General features: G+C 47.1%; 1 protein-coding gene across 8 annotated transcripts in view; it reads left to right on the top strand.

Moving 5' to 3' along the window:
• aplp2 (amyloid beta (A4) precursor-like protein 2) overlaps positions 1–15,137 on the top strand; it is a 51,649-nt gene that overhangs the window by 19,068 nt on the left and 17,444 nt on the right. For 7 of the 8 annotated variants that reach the window (XM_010903056.4, XM_010903058.4, XM_010903054.3 and 4 more), the window contains exons 2-7: positions 4,220–4,393; positions 7,218–7,347; positions 11,860–11,972; positions 12,716–12,933; positions 13,712–13,920; positions 14,331–14,498. In XM_010903056.4, coding sequence (XP_010901358.2) covers positions 4,220–4,393; positions 7,218–7,347; positions 11,860–11,972; positions 12,716–12,933; positions 13,712–13,920; positions 14,331–14,498 — 1,012 coding nt within the window. Of the gene's footprint in view, positions 1–4,219; positions 4,394–7,217; positions 7,348–11,859; positions 11,973–12,332; positions 12,339–12,715; positions 12,934–13,711; positions 13,921–14,330; positions 14,499–15,137 lie in introns of those variants that run through there. The other variant, XM_010903060.2, reaches the window with a different exon arrangement.

The following is a 15,137-nucleotide window of genomic DNA, read 5'->3' as shown; positions in this document are numbered from 1 at the left end:
TCCTCCCTCTCTACCTCCTTAATGAGATTCTGTTTGCCAAGCGGTCACATTGCAGCGGTTTGAGAGGAGATTCCATGTAATGTGATATCTCATCCTTGTTCCATGACAAGGGAGAACTAATCAATTATATTTATGGTGTGTGTGTGTGTGTGTGTATATGTGTGTGTATATGTGTGTGTGTGTGTGTGTGTGTGTGTGTGTATATGTGTGTGTGTGTGTGTGTGTGTGTGTGTGTGTGTGTGTGTGTGTGTGTGTGTGTGTGTGTGTGTGTGTGTGTGTGTGTGTGTGTGTGTGTGTGTGTGTGTGTGTGTGTGTGTGTGTGTGTGTGTGTGTGTGTGTGTGATAGGGGTCAGGGACATTGCGTGTCCAGGCCATAACTCTACATAAGGTTCTTTGTTCCTGAGGGGCTGATCTTCTGTGGTGACTGGGATGGTGTGTGTGATCCATGTCTGTGTGTACATTTAGGGACCCATAGTCCCCAAAAAGGTAGTAAAACCTGAAAAATAGGTCTCCATCTGTGAAAATGTGATTTCCAGCATAAGCTACGTGCACACTGTCCGCTCGCTCAAATCGCTGAATCTCTGGCGAGCAGTCACTGAGCCTTCCCCGCTCAGGCAGGGCGCGTCTTCCTAAATCTGGTCAATGTGAACCTGTATAGGGGGAAACATCCGTCTCTGCAAATATGAATAAGTATTTAGTATTTGCGTGACTCCACTACTAAAACTGTGTTACGACGATGCCAAGTCAATGATTCGTCAATGTCCAAATAGCAAATATTTACCTTGTTTTTACGTTATGAATGTATCACTCACCCGTGATCCCAACGATCTCTGAAACCTTCCATGCATCCGTTTCGATATCTCTGTGTGAAGCCAGAGGAGCGTCATAGATGATGTGAAAACTGGACACGCCAATTTTAAGTTTCTCGTCAGAAAATGTTAGCTAGCGAGCGAGTTTTTAGCGAGTAGAAAAGAGATTTCAAGATGCAGAGAACATCTGCCCTGCCATTGGTAGTCGCCAAACTCCATCACTGCCCACTTGCTGGAAATGTGCATAAAGTTGACGATTTCTCAATTGTCGCTATCGCTGGGAGTTTTTGTCTCGGAGTAGCTCCGCCCACTGTCACCATGATTCGCTGGCTCTCGTTGGGAATGAGCGTGCCTCTTTGTAGCTCTAGCGGGCGCCGAGTGTCCATGTGGGGTTAGGGGTTTAGGTTTAGAGAACATTTGCAATTGGGTCTAGTGTTAGAATTGGGGGTCGTTTTCGGTTTATGCATTACCAGTTATCTCACCCTCCAGCCCCGACGGAAGATTTCTTTGTGTTTATTTGCTTGGGGTGTACTGACCTCAAAACTGTTTTCCCCCAACATTCGCTTTCCATGATTTTGCATTGCAGACCCTCATGCCCAATAGATTCAAAAGCTTTTTAGGAAATCAACAAAGCATGAGATAACTTTGCTTTTGTTTGGTTTGGTTGTCATGGTCTGCTGTGCAGTATTTTGGGAGGAAGTCAGCTTGACATTTGCTCAGGATATTGTTTTCCCTGAGGACATTTTGGAGTCTGTTGTTGATGATGCTGCCCAGGGTTCTCCAGTGGTTTCTGTTCATGCAGCTTCTTCCTCTCTTCCATCTCCCCTCACCCATCTCCCCTCACCCATCTCTCCTCACCCCTCCATCTCCCCTCACCCATCTCCCCTCACCCATCTCCCCTCACCCATCTCCCCTCACCCATCTCCCCTCACCCCTCCATCTCCCCTCACCCCTCCATCTCTCCTCACCCATCTCACCTCACCCCTCCATACCTCCTCACCTTGAGGTCAGTCTGCTATTTTTGCTGTGGTCGTGGAGCCTCCATCCGTGTGCTCATGGACGACCTAACAAAGAAACCAAATGCAGGAAGACAAACGGCCTGGGAGGGAGGAAGTAGAGATTGAGAGACCCAGGACCGCCACACAGACCGACCCAAATCACAAGGAAACCAACAGAACTATTTCACACCCAGGACCGCCACACAGACCGACCCAAATCACAAGGAAACCAACAGAACTATTTCACACCCAGGACCGCCACACAGACCGACCCAAATCACAAGGAAACCAACAGAACTATTTCACACCCAGGACCGCCACACAGACCGACCCAAATCACAAGGAAACCAACAGAACTATTTCACACCCAGGACCGCCACACAGACCTACCCAAATCACAAGGAAACCAACAGAACTATTTCACACCCAGGACCGCCACACAGACCTACCCAAATCACAAGGAAACCAACAGAACTATTTCACGCATTAGAAAGAAATCAAACCAAAGAAACTGAGTGAATTGGAAAGCTACCTCTCCCCCTAAACTGATAGAATTGAACAGCACAATACCTGACTAACCCAACATTTAAGTCTTGACCTTGTTCAGACTTATTTAGCAGACTTAATGTACTCTACTGAACTCTACTATACTGTATTGTACTCTACTGAACTCTACTATACTGTATTGTACTCTACTGAACTCTACTATACTGTATTGTGCTCAACTGACCTTTACAGAACTTGACTGCATAGTATTGTACTTTATAAAACTGAACTACGTTCTAGTCATTTGTACTCTACTTTACCAAACTACTGTTCTTGGCTTAATTCTGTTCTACCATTCTCTAATGTACTCATCCTAACTGAATTCTACTGTTCTCTGACAATCTCTGTTCTCTACTGAACAATACTCTACTCAACCTTCCTAAACTGTACCCTAGTTAACTACATTTACTGTTCTCTGCTTAAATCCCCCTGTATTCTACCAAACTGTCCTCTACCTAACTACACTCTATGGTCTCTGCTGAACTCTACTGTAGTCTACTAAAATCTACTCCAATTACACTTTACTCTTCTCTACTGACCTCTACACTGGGATCATTTAGGGTGTTTAGTGTATAGTGTCCTGCTAACAGACAGACGGGCTGTGTGTGGTATCGTGTCCTGCTGACAGACAGACGGGCTGTGTGTGGTATCGTGTCCTGCTGACAGACAGACGGGCTGTGTGTGGTATCGTGTCCTGCTAACAGACAGACGGGCTGTGTGTGGTATCGTGTCCTGCTGACAGACAGACGGGCTGTGTGTGGTATCGTGTCCTGCTGACAGACAGACGGGCTGTGTGTGGTATCGTGTCCTGCTAACAGACAGACGGGCTGTGTGTGGTATCGTGTCCTGCTAACAGACAGACGGGCTGTGTGTGGTATCGTGTCCTGCTGACTGACAGACAGACGGGCTGGGCGTGGGTCACTGTGCCATTTCCTGCTATCGGATAAAGTGGAATGAGTTCAGTGAAGGAGTTCAGGAAGGATACAGAGGGAGGGGGTAGGGGTGTATGGGGAAGGGATGGGTTGATGTCCCTTCTTTGGTCCCAGAGGGTGTCAGTGGGGCATTATCAGCAACTCCAAGCTAGGCCGTGTATCCCAAATTACACCCAAGTCCCTTTGTAGTGTACTACTCTAAACCAGAGAACTATGTCCCCTGAGTGCTTTTTGGGACTTTTCCTACTGAAATGATCTTCGGCTCTCTTGTCATTTCTCTGCCCCCAATAACAGTCTAACCTTAATGTTTCACCTCCTTGGAACATAATGCTTTACACTGTCTGAACTTTGTTAATGTCTGTTGGCAGGGGGTGTTCTGTAGAGGGGGGTCTGTGTGTGTGTGTGTGGGGGGGGGGGGTCTGCAGCAATCCTTTCCCCTGGAACTACTGCTCTCCTTAAAGTTCACAGGGGATGTCCTACTCCTTTGGGACATGATAACTAACCAGGGTTACTCCCTAATCACCTAATGACTGAACCAACATTCCATTACTGCCTGCAGTGACACACAGACACGCCTGCAGTGACACACAGACACATTGCCTCAGTCTGCTTTCAGATCAATGTTTGTCAGAAAACTCCCTTGTTTCACAATTCTGTAATGTTTGTGCATTAACCTCCCCCATTTTCTTTCTCTCTCTCCCCTGTCTCTCTCTCTCTCCCCTGTCTCTCTCTCTCTCTCACTCACTCACTCACTCACTCACTCACTCACTCACTCACTCACTCACTCTCACTCTCTCTCTCTCTTACTCTCTCTCTCTCTTACTCTCTCTCTCTCTTACTCTCTCTCTCTCTCTCTCTTACTCTCTCTCTCTCTCTTACTCTCTCTCTCTCTCTTACTCTCTCTCTTACTGTCCTCTCCCCCTCTGTTCCCCAGGCGCTAGCAGCCAACGCTGGCACAGGATTTGCTGTAGCGGAGCCACAGGTGGCCATGTTCTGTGGGAAGCTCAACATGCACGTTAACATCCAGACAGGACGCTGGGAGCCGGATCCATCCGGACTAAAGAGTTGTGTAGGAACCAAAGAGGGCGTGCTGCGCTACTGTCAGGAGGTGAGACTGTGAGACATCATTAAACTGAAGGCGAATTGTGATTAGTGTGACACCATTCATCAGAATAGGGGTCTTTTATAAGTATGACACCATTAATCTGCAGAGGGGCCGTTATCAGTGTGACACTGGCCCGTTACTAAATTTCCTCCAGTGTAAATCTCTGTACATACTGTGACATGTATGATCCTCCACATATTCAGCACAGCCAGACTGACCACAGCAGGACAAACTGATTTCCCTACAATCAAATAGCCTCTACTTAGCAAACATGCTGGAAGGTGAATTGAAACACGGAAGTGCCCGTGGGGAACCACTGAACTGAAATGTTATTTCAGCCCTGATATCACTGTCATCTTTTAGCAGACATGGCTGAGGAAATCGCAGGCATGGCCAGCTGCACGCATGGCAAATGTCAAACAAACCGTTCAGACATTTAACCGGAGCTGAGATAGGCCTTTACAATACATGTGAATCAAGTCGCAGAGGAAACAAAGTTTGGAAAAGCAAATCATTACTTTCCTAAATGGAAGATTTCTCTGACTGCAGTCAGGCTCAGGGGTGAAAGTAAGTGGCCAGTGGTTTCTTTGGGTGTTTCTTCACAGTTAAATTTAAGCCGTTGATATACATAAAACTATAAAACAAGTGTTAGGTATTACATCTTTCCAATTCCACAATTGCTCACAGATGAGCTAACTGACGTCAGAGTGCGCTGTTGACTCCAAACCGTTGTTTGCGAGACCGCGAATGTTTTGTCGCGGCTGGAGATGTTTTGGACAAAACGGCCACCCGCATAAATCTGCAGACTCATCCATTCCGACGGCATGTTGGCATGCAGTCTCACGTAGGCAGACATGATGTCAACATTTAGCAAAAGCATTTGTGACATGCTATTTTTGTCTGGTGTTTGTGGTATGTGAAAATCAGACAAGAGACACTTGTGTGCCGCCACAAACGCCAAACTACCGATGCACACTAGTCGTGCGTGGTAACCCTGGTGACGTCACCAAAACCTGGGGCATTTCAGCGGCTGCAGTGCCTTCGGCTACAGACGAGAGATAAAAGGCACTCCTCAAGTGCACATGGGGAGAACTTGGTTAGTGTCTACGGCTGAGTTATATGAGCCTTAAAAGTCACTGTCGTAAAGCCGCTTCATATCACTTGGTTTGGAAGGGAATTTGGTCGTATTAAAAAAAAATATATAATTACAATGTAAGACCGTCAGAATCAGTTTGGCCATCCACCTTCTGGACAGCGCATGCAGTTATCTTTTGGCGATCCATAGGCAGTTCTGCATGTGAGAACTTAGTTCCAAACGGACATCGGCCAACAGTCACCTGACCAGGTAGTTTTGTCAGCTCGCCAGTGGTTTTAAGACCCTGACCTTTTGGTGGTGACCAAACCTACCAGTTTAAAAAAAAAGTGTTTTAAGTGAGAAATGGGCATAGGTCTGGGGAAGAAAAAGTAATTAAATTCACAGTGCTTAAGCCATGACCTACAAAGTTCTCCAGCACACAGTTCTGACCTGCTACAGTAGATGTCTACTGTCATTTTAACAATGTGTTGGCTGCTTAGAATTCAAACCAACCAACAAACTAAATCAGCCTAAATCCCTCTCCTCAGAGACATTGTGGATGGTACTGTGGTCTGCTATGGAATTACCATGCAATGACCAGCGCAGCCATTTATTATAGAAGGACCATGTTTACAAAACAAGTGGTTTTGAGCTTAAATGTGACCATATCATTTAGTAGCTTCTGTTACAGAAATTACTAATGCAGACAGTAATGCAGACAGGTTCCACCGAGTCCTCCTATTTACTGAGATCAAAATAGGATGTTTCTATAAAATGCAAATTCATCTCAATGACATCCAGTGTTCATATTTTGATAAAGGGTTCAATAAATTAGGATTTGAATGGCAAAGGACAACAGACTGTTGACAAATTACTGGAAGCTAAAATATCTCACTGAATTAGCCCTGGTGAACTGGGATGTGTATAAAACAAAGCTTATTAAGGCCAGGAAGATGAAGGAAAGCCTCCATTTAGAAGTGTTTTATGTTTGTGGTAATAATGACATTACTGTACCTCCTGTAAGGGTAGGACTTTGGTGTGTTGGGGAAGGTTTGAATCATAAGCAACATACCAAACCCATTGTTTGAAGTGAAGTAGTCCACCAGACTAACTACTGTAGAAAGTCAAAGCTGTGTGCTGGAAACCCTGGTACAGCTTGTGCATGTCTTGTTGGCTTCATACCAATTCCCAGTTCTCACTTAAAGTGTCTTTTTCTGCACTGTTTTTAATAGATGTAATCACATAAATACTTCCCTTTCTTCTTTTGAAGCTCTAAGCTCTGAACTAGATATCTGAAGACACACACACACAGACACACTGCAGATATTACAGCCGTCCATCTTATCTAAGCCAAGCTTATCGTGCTGTTGAAACAAAGGCAGAGCTTTAGATTTTCAAGAGGTTTAATACACACACACACACACACACACAGTATCCACACACAGATGCTCATAAACACACACAGCAGATATTTCAGCAATCCATAATCTGAGGCTTATCGTGAGTTAACAGCAGAAGTAGAGCGTTAGCAGTTAAAGAGTTCTTACATTCCTTCCTGCAAATTCCTGGATCGCATTTTATTGATAACCTTCTGTTGGCATTTCAAGTAAGTGTGAATGTGATGCTATTTCATGGCTAAGCAGATGCTATCAGGATGTGACACTCTCTCTCACACACACACACAGTGCTATCTGTTTATTCCTTTCTCTCCTCCCTGCACCCCTCCCTCCCCTGTCTTCTCTCTCTGTCTAGATGTACCCTGAGCTTCAGATTACTAACGTGGTGGAGGCCAACCAGCCAATAAAGATTGAGAACTGGTGCAAGAAGGAGAAGAAGCTCTGTAAAGGCCACGCCCACATCGTGGTGCCTTATAAATGCTTAGGTAAGGGCCCCACTGGGATCACCTTCCTGTCCATGCACCCCACGCGCCTCCCTGGTCCAGGTTATTCCCCTCCTGTCCCTGCACCCCACGCGCCTCCCTGGTCCAGGTTATTCCCCTTCTGTCCCTGCACCCCACACGCCTCCCTGGTCCAGGTTATTCCCCTTCCTGTCCCTGCACCCCACGCGCCTCCCTGGCCCGGGTTATTCACAATCCTGTCCCTGCACCCCACGCGCCTCCCTGGCCCGGGTTATTCCCCTTCCTGTCCATGCACCCCACGCGCCTCCCTGGCCCGGGTTATTCCCCTTCCTGTCCATGCACCCCACGCGCCTCCCTGGCCCGGGTTATTCCCCTTCCTGTCCCTGCACCCCACACGCCTCCCTGGTCCGGGTTATTCGGCAAACTCACATGACTTTACTCCGTCAGCCACTGAGACTTGTGGAAATGGTGGAGGGGCACGCGGACTCGAACGTTGAGGGCTGAGGGTGAGGAGGAGGAGGAGGAGGAAGAGTGAAGAGGGGTTCATTTGGGATTCTACAACAGAGGTTCAAAGCGATAATACCAGGAAGTAGGGTCAGCCTGGTGTTGGAGCCGAGACCTTTAGCCGTTGGTTTTTCAGAAAACCTTGTTGTTGATTTCTGGATTTCCCTGATTCCAGAAGGGGAGAGATGTCAACCTTTTCTCTACTGATTTTGCTAATTATTCCGGGTCTTTCACCGAGTCCTCATGGGGAAAGGTATAGCAGAGAAGCTGTGATGAGAGGGCATGTTTAAATGACACGCCTTCTCTGCTTGTGCATCGTTGGGCAGATGACGTTTGCATATCTTCAGATATGTGGGAAATAGAAAGGTCGTGATACAACAGGATCACAAGCAGCGTTAGTTCTGATGCCAGGATTTCTCCGGTATTTGCGGGCCCGGACACATGCCATTGCAGGCAGAGGGTTGGTGCTCAGCGTTGCATGTCCTCGTCCTGGGCTCTTCTAACACTCGCCAGTTAATCAAGAATCTGACCAATTACTCGAGACTTTAGTTCAGGGTTATGTGAGACTGTTCTATAAATGCCGCAGGCGAGGGAGAGACTTGGACACACCCTCAGAAGGATTGGACGCTCTGGCATCGGGATATTACAGCCGGCTGGGTGATAAAACACACCAGCTATAAATTCTGTCAGACTCGCAGGGTCTGAGTAGGAGAGAGGGAGACTGCTCCCAGCCAGCAAAAACCCTAGTAGTGGTGGAGAAAAAGTCCAAAGGCCCAGATGGTGGACGTAAGCTGTATCTAGTCCCCCTGTGGCCTGGAGGACAGACAGAATATAAACTTACCTTGGTCTGAACATCATCACCGCATGTGTCTCCAACAAGGCTGGGTGACACTGGACGCATGGCGAGATGGGCATGAATCTGGCTAAAAATACTCCAGGCAGTCATAAGAACCCATTGCTTTCTGGTTCAGGTATTTTCAAAATGGGACAAACACCGATTAAGACATAACCCCAGGACAGCAAAACAGCATTAGGGCCCAACCAAATCATGGTCGTGGTCTTGATTTATGTACAGACTCAGTGGTCGTGGTCTTGTTAGCAAGAGAGGTTACGTAGGTTGCCCTGGCTCTAGAGAGAATACCAAATATAAGCCCCCCTGCTCACAGAATGAGGTGGAAATCAAGCTTTTCTTGTTTAATTCTATTTTTGGGCATGCTATGCTTTGTTGACCGAGGAGAGTGGCTGAAATAGCAGGAATTAAACACTTCTGTGGTAGTATTTGTTTACCAGATGGAGAGGCTTAGACCCTTGTATCTGAGACACACTTCAAAGTCCTTAATCAAATGTACAAATAGGAGATTCTCTGAAATCTCACTTATATAGTCTGTGGAATATCACTCATGTTAATAGTCTATTGACAATTTCTAATGCTGATTGTCTGTGTTAATATCAGCATACGTGTTTTTGATTTCTCTTAAAAAATCCAATATTTCTCCACAATAAAAAGACACAATGTTTGAAATGAGGATCTTTCTGTCAAATATGACATCTGTTTGGGCTTCTCACCATCAATATGCAGTGTAGAAATGATTTGTAATGAGTTTTTGGCCCCTCCAAACGTTTCTTTCTAGAAGCATTTTCCATGTTCGTTGATCCCTGAAGGAAAGGCTGAGTTCAGTAATTAGTTTAAAACATTTGTCATCTCTCACTCTGTGGTTTGATCTGTCACTTCTCCCGCACATCTCCCTAATTTCCTGTCTCACCCTCGTTTCTCCCACTCTTTCTACTTTTCTACGTCTCTCCTCCATCCTTCTTTCACTCTTCCCCATCTCGCTTAGTCTACACTTTCCTCCATCGCTCTCTTTTTGCCGGACGGCGTAAGCGAAGCCGGCCTAGAAGAAGGAATGTCTTCTACTGACTGACTGACAGACAGACCCTTGTTGAATAGCGTAGTGGTTAGAGACATGGACTACAGAACAACAGGTCCCATGTTCGACTCCCCTCAAAACAAATTATGCATTAGGATTTGTTCAGGACAGACAAAACCTTCGCTGGCTACACGATTCTCTCGTCTTTTCACTTGACGAAAAAGTCAGTTATCGTCACCTATATTGATACAGTAGTTAATATATCAATGTCATTCATGAATGGCTCATAAGCTGTTAAAAAGGCCAGTGGCAAAAGCCATACAGTTCATAGATGCTATTTGTGGTGGAAGTAAACTTAATAAGAAACATCTAGTCAGTTTAACACAATGCTCAGTGGTGTTTAGCGACAAACTTTGCGTGATGTCAATGCGTGATGAGATGATCTAATGTCGTGACAGTATACCGACATGTGATAAGCGTGCTGTTCCCTCCTCCCCTCTCACTCCTCCCCCTTCTCCCTCCCCTCTCACTCCTCCCCCTTCTCCCTCCCCTCTCACTCCTCCCCTTTCTCCCGGTCCATCTGTCTGTCACGCTGATCACCTGTTCCTGTATAATCTAATCACCTAGTGACCTCTTAGCTGCATGGTTACACACTCCCTCACCCACCCACCCACCCCTCCCCCACCCACACACACACACACACACACACGCGCGCACACACACACCTGTTTACACAAACACACACACACACACACTCCATTTTAACCTCCAACCGTTCTAGAGATCACTAGTGAATTAAATATGAGGGATTTACTACATAAAGACCCAGAATTACCTTCAATGGCACCCAGTCTAGACCTGGAGTATCAAAGCCAAACCCGTTGTTCCTTCCCTCTTTCTTTCTCTCTCTCTCTGCCTCTGTCTCACCTAGTGACTCTGTTTTACTTCTTAATCCATTTCCAAAGGTCATATTGGTAACCATGCGAAATTTACATATGCTTACTTTACCAAAGCAAGTGGAACAGCCGATAAGCAACCATCTTTCAGATCAGACACTGCTGTAGTGATTACACATTGTATTATAACAAAGTGTCTCTAATCCGGGCTTACATTTGGCGGGAGGTTAGGAGGTGCAGCTCAGTTTCCACCTCTTTTTTGCAGAACGTGTAGATACCATGTCAGCTGTTTATGGCCAGGTCTGCCTATGGCAGTGTCTTCCATAAGCAAGACCATGACAACTGAGTCTGTATGTAGTTAAGGTCTTTCTGAATGTTGGGTCTGTCTCATTGGTCAGGTATTATGACACGGCGTGCTCTTTGTTTAGTTCCCTGTAGCATTGCAATTGGCTCTCTGGACAGAGCCCCAGGGCCAGCCGTCTTCTCTAGATTAATCTATTTTTTAGAAGGTATAAACATCTCTAGGTGTTATTGTGCAGAGTTCAACATGCAGTCTTTATCTGGTTTAGTCCCATTTTGTAAATAATTTTTTGGTTACTGGACCCCATAGAGGACAATGGGTCCTATGATGGAAGTGTATTTGAACAGATCCTGGTTGGAATGTAGAATCGGTGTAGAAGACCCTTCTTGCTTGTCTCTCAGATCATTTTAAACTCGTGGAATTCATGGAATTTGCTGGCAGTGTTGATATTTGGGCTGAGCTAGGCATGTTTTTTTGTACTCTGTCCTCCATTGTCAAGGGCCAGGTCAGGCAGAAGGCCTACATGCAGTTTAAGGACCGCGCAGAAACCCAAGCGCCGGATAATCTGCAAACAGGAGACCTTTGTCTCTCTTTTCCCTTTTATCTCCACCTGCCATCTCCGTAGATCTCTCCATCAGTCCATCTGCCAGTCCAGCTGGGCCAGTGTCAAGGCTTTTAAAGCCCTTTGTGAAATGCAGGACCTGCTAAAGATGAATGACAAAATGGTGCTCTACGTCCCGTCAACTCATTTGTCTGTTCCTTCTGAAGTCTTGGGACCCACTCAGGGTGACAGTGTTCCCTTAGAAGTGCACCAAAGCTACAGGGAAGTGTCAAAAGTAGTGCCCTAGCTAGAGAATATGGTGCCACTTCAAAGGCTGTCCCAGACTTGTGGTCTCATGATGAAATGTGTACTCTGACGTTGAATAATCTCATTGTTTTGATTGATTGATTGATTGTGTTGTTGCAGTGGGGGAGTTTGTGAGCGACGTGCTGCTGGTTCCTGAGAAGTGCAAGTTCTTCCACAAAGAGAGGATGGACATGTGTGTTAGCCACACACAGTGGCAAGGGGTGGCCAAAGAGGTGAGACAGCGTGCTGGGTGGGGGTGCCCAAAGAGGTGAGACAGCATTCTGTGTGGGGCTGGCCAAAGAGGTGAGACAGCGTGCTGGGTGGGGGGGGGGTAAAGAGGTGAGACAGCGTCCTGGGTGGGGGGGTGGCCAAAGAGGTGAGACAGCGTGCTGGGTGGGGGGGGGGGCAAAGATGTGAGACAGCGTGCTGGGTGGGGGGGGGGCAAAGATGTGAGACAGCGTGCTGGGTGGGGGGGTGGGGGCAAAGATGTGAGACAGCATGCTGGTTGGGGGGAGGGGGGGGCGAAGATGTGAGACAGCGTGCTGGATGGGGGTGGCCAAAGAGGTGAGACGGCGTGCTGGGTGGGGGTGGCCAAAGAGGTGAGACAGCGTACTTTAGCAGTCAAACCCCTCCTAGAGATCAAGTAGTAAAGAGCTTGATGACTAAAGAAGTTCCATCAGATGTATTGGCTTTGGACTACATCTAATACATAGAAACTGTGGGAATTTCCCAGGAGAGGTCTGACAACCACTGATATGTAATATTTTGTAAGGGTAGGCAGATTTGGTTCTGGCACTACGAAACATTTCTGTTTCTTTTTTCAGCATGTTAATTGCATTCCGCTGTTCTCAGGTCTGAATCAGTGCCTGATTGGAATGAGAAGATGAAAACCCGAAGCGTTTCTCTCCTCCCCGGTCTCTTCTGTCCTTGTTGCAATATTTCATGTTTCTGGTCTCACCGTCGTCTTCTTCCTCAGGCCTGTTCCAAGAGTGCCATGGTCCTTCACAACTACGGCATGTTGCTGCCCTGTGGCATTGATAAGTTCCATGGAACTGAGTATGTGTGCTGCCCTCCCGCCGGAGAGACGTCACTGCCCGCCATGCCTTCACAGGAGGAGGACGAGGAGGATGAAGAGGAGGATGAAGAGATAGAGGAGACTGAATTGGATCAGGAAGAGCCTGTAGAGGAGGAGAGGTAGTGTGGGTGGGTGGGTGCGTGTGTAGAGGTGTGTGCGCGTGTGTGTGTGTGTGTGAGCAGAGGTCCGTGCGGGTGTGTGTGTGAGCAGAGGTCCGTGCGGGTGTGTGTGTGTGAGCAGAGGTCCGTGCGGGTGTGTGTGTGAGCAGAGGTCTGTGCAGGTGTGTGTGTGAGCAGAGGTCTGTGCGGGTGTGTGTGTGGGAGCAGAGGTGTGTGTGTGTGTGTGTGTGTGGGAGCAGAGGTGTGTGTGTGTGTGTGTGTGGGAGCAGGTGTGTGTGTGTGTGGGAGCAGAGGTGTGTGTGTGTGTGTGTGTGGGAGCAGAGGTGTGTGTGTGTGGGAGCAGAGGTGTGTGTGTGTGTGTGTGTGTGTGTGTGTGGGAGCAGAGGTGTGTGTGTGTGTGTGTGTGTGTGTGGGAGCAGAGGTGTGTGTGTGTGTGTGGGAGCAGAGGTGTGTGTGTGTGTGTGTGTGTGTGTGTGTGTGTGTGGGAGCAGAGGTGTGTGTGTGTGTGTGTGTGTGGGAGCAGAGGTGTGGGAGAGTGGAGGTGTGTTAGTGGAATTTTGTGTTTACTTATTCCAGACCATCTGGATATTTTACTGTTGGACGACATTGACCTGACACACAGCTGTTGTCTTCTGTTTAATAAATCTTTCTCTCCCTCATTTTCTCTCTATTTTGCCCTCTCACATTCTATCTCTCTCTTCACTCTCCTCCATCTCTCCTTCTTCCTCCAATTTCCTCCTTTTCCTGTCTCTCTGTCCTGCGTCTTTCCCTCCCTCAGCGAAGCACCAGCTGATGAGCAGCCCCCCACACAGAAGGAGGAGGAGCCTGTAGAAGAGGAAGATGACGACGAGGAAGAGGAAGATGAAGGAGAGTATCACTATGTGTACGAGGATGAGGAGGCTGACCGAGAAGAAGATGAGGAGAAGACAGACAAGGATACTGTTTCGGAGAGCCAAGATGAAGACAAGACCCTGATAGAGGTCAAGGGTTGGTACTCACTTTATTCGCTTTCTCTCTTGTTCTTTAGGTAACAAACTACAAATGTAAATAAAAATGCCTTTTAGAAAATTTTCCACTGCAGGTTCGTGGTTCGTGGTGTGTAACAGGCTTTGTAAGGTTGTTCTTTAGGACCAGGTTTTAAGTGAGATTTTATACATAAACATTTCCATTTTGGATATTTTCAACCACATGCAGGAACTGTAGTCTTATGATTATCATGAGCATCATGGTTGGTGACTTTGAACAGTTACTTGATGAACAGACACTGAACAACGTCTCAGATTTGCTCATTTCTTTATAATGGTTATCAATCATCAAGGGCAGATAGAAGTCCCTGTCGTAGGAGGCTCTAACCACTGTCCCTTGACCCCTGACCCCTGACCTATGCCCCACCCCAGCGGTGTGCACCCTGGAGGCCGAGACTGGCCCCTGCCGTGCCTCCATGCCCCGCTGGCACTTCGACATGGCAACCAGGAAGTGCGTCCGCTTCGTGTACGGGGGCTGTGCCGGAAACCGCAACAACTTTGACTCAGAGGAGTACTGCATGGCTGTGTGCAAACGCCTCAGTAAGTCCGGCTCGCGGAACGCCACGCCACGCCGGCCGGCCTCACCGCACCTTCCCTTCTGCCTGTCGTTTCCTCTGTCACTGCTGACCGTGCCGTGGTGACCAACACAGCCACGCTAAGACAAGTAGATTTAGCCGTGCTCCCTAATCCCGGTCCATAAGACACCCATAGAGTTACACGTTTCTACACCTGATCTGCATTCACTACTTGTTTTTTTAGCATTTGGAACATCCACTTGTGCTGAACAGTTGGGTTGAAAAACAGGGAGGGGTGTTTTAATTACGATGTTCATTGCTCAAGCCACACCCACTCGACATTCTAACTAATTAGTGTTTCCACTAATCAACTAACCTTTGATGAATCAGGTGCTTTGGATTCCCAGGAAAAAACTCAATGTGTAATTTGGTTCTCCAGGACCGGGATTTAAAAACACTGCACAAAATTGTGTCCTAAAGCTAGAACAGCAAAACTAACTGGTAACAAGACCACCTGAACTAACCAGTTACTAGACCACTATGACAAACTTGGAAGCTGGATCACCCAGACTAACCTAAACTAGACTAGAATGACTAACTGAGAACGAGACAACCCTGACTAAATTCTAACTACACCACCCGGACTAACTGGTAACGAATACTA

Source organism: Esox lucius, chromosome 1, assembly GCF_011004845.1.
Source record: "Esox lucius isolate fEsoLuc1 chromosome 1, fEsoLuc1.pri, whole genome shotgun sequence".
Lineage (NCBI taxonomy): Eukaryota > Metazoa > Chordata > Actinopteri > Esociformes > Esocidae > Esox > Esox lucius.
The sequence above is the reverse complement of the archived record's forward strand: the minus strand, read 5'-3'. Positions and strand labels throughout refer to the sequence as shown.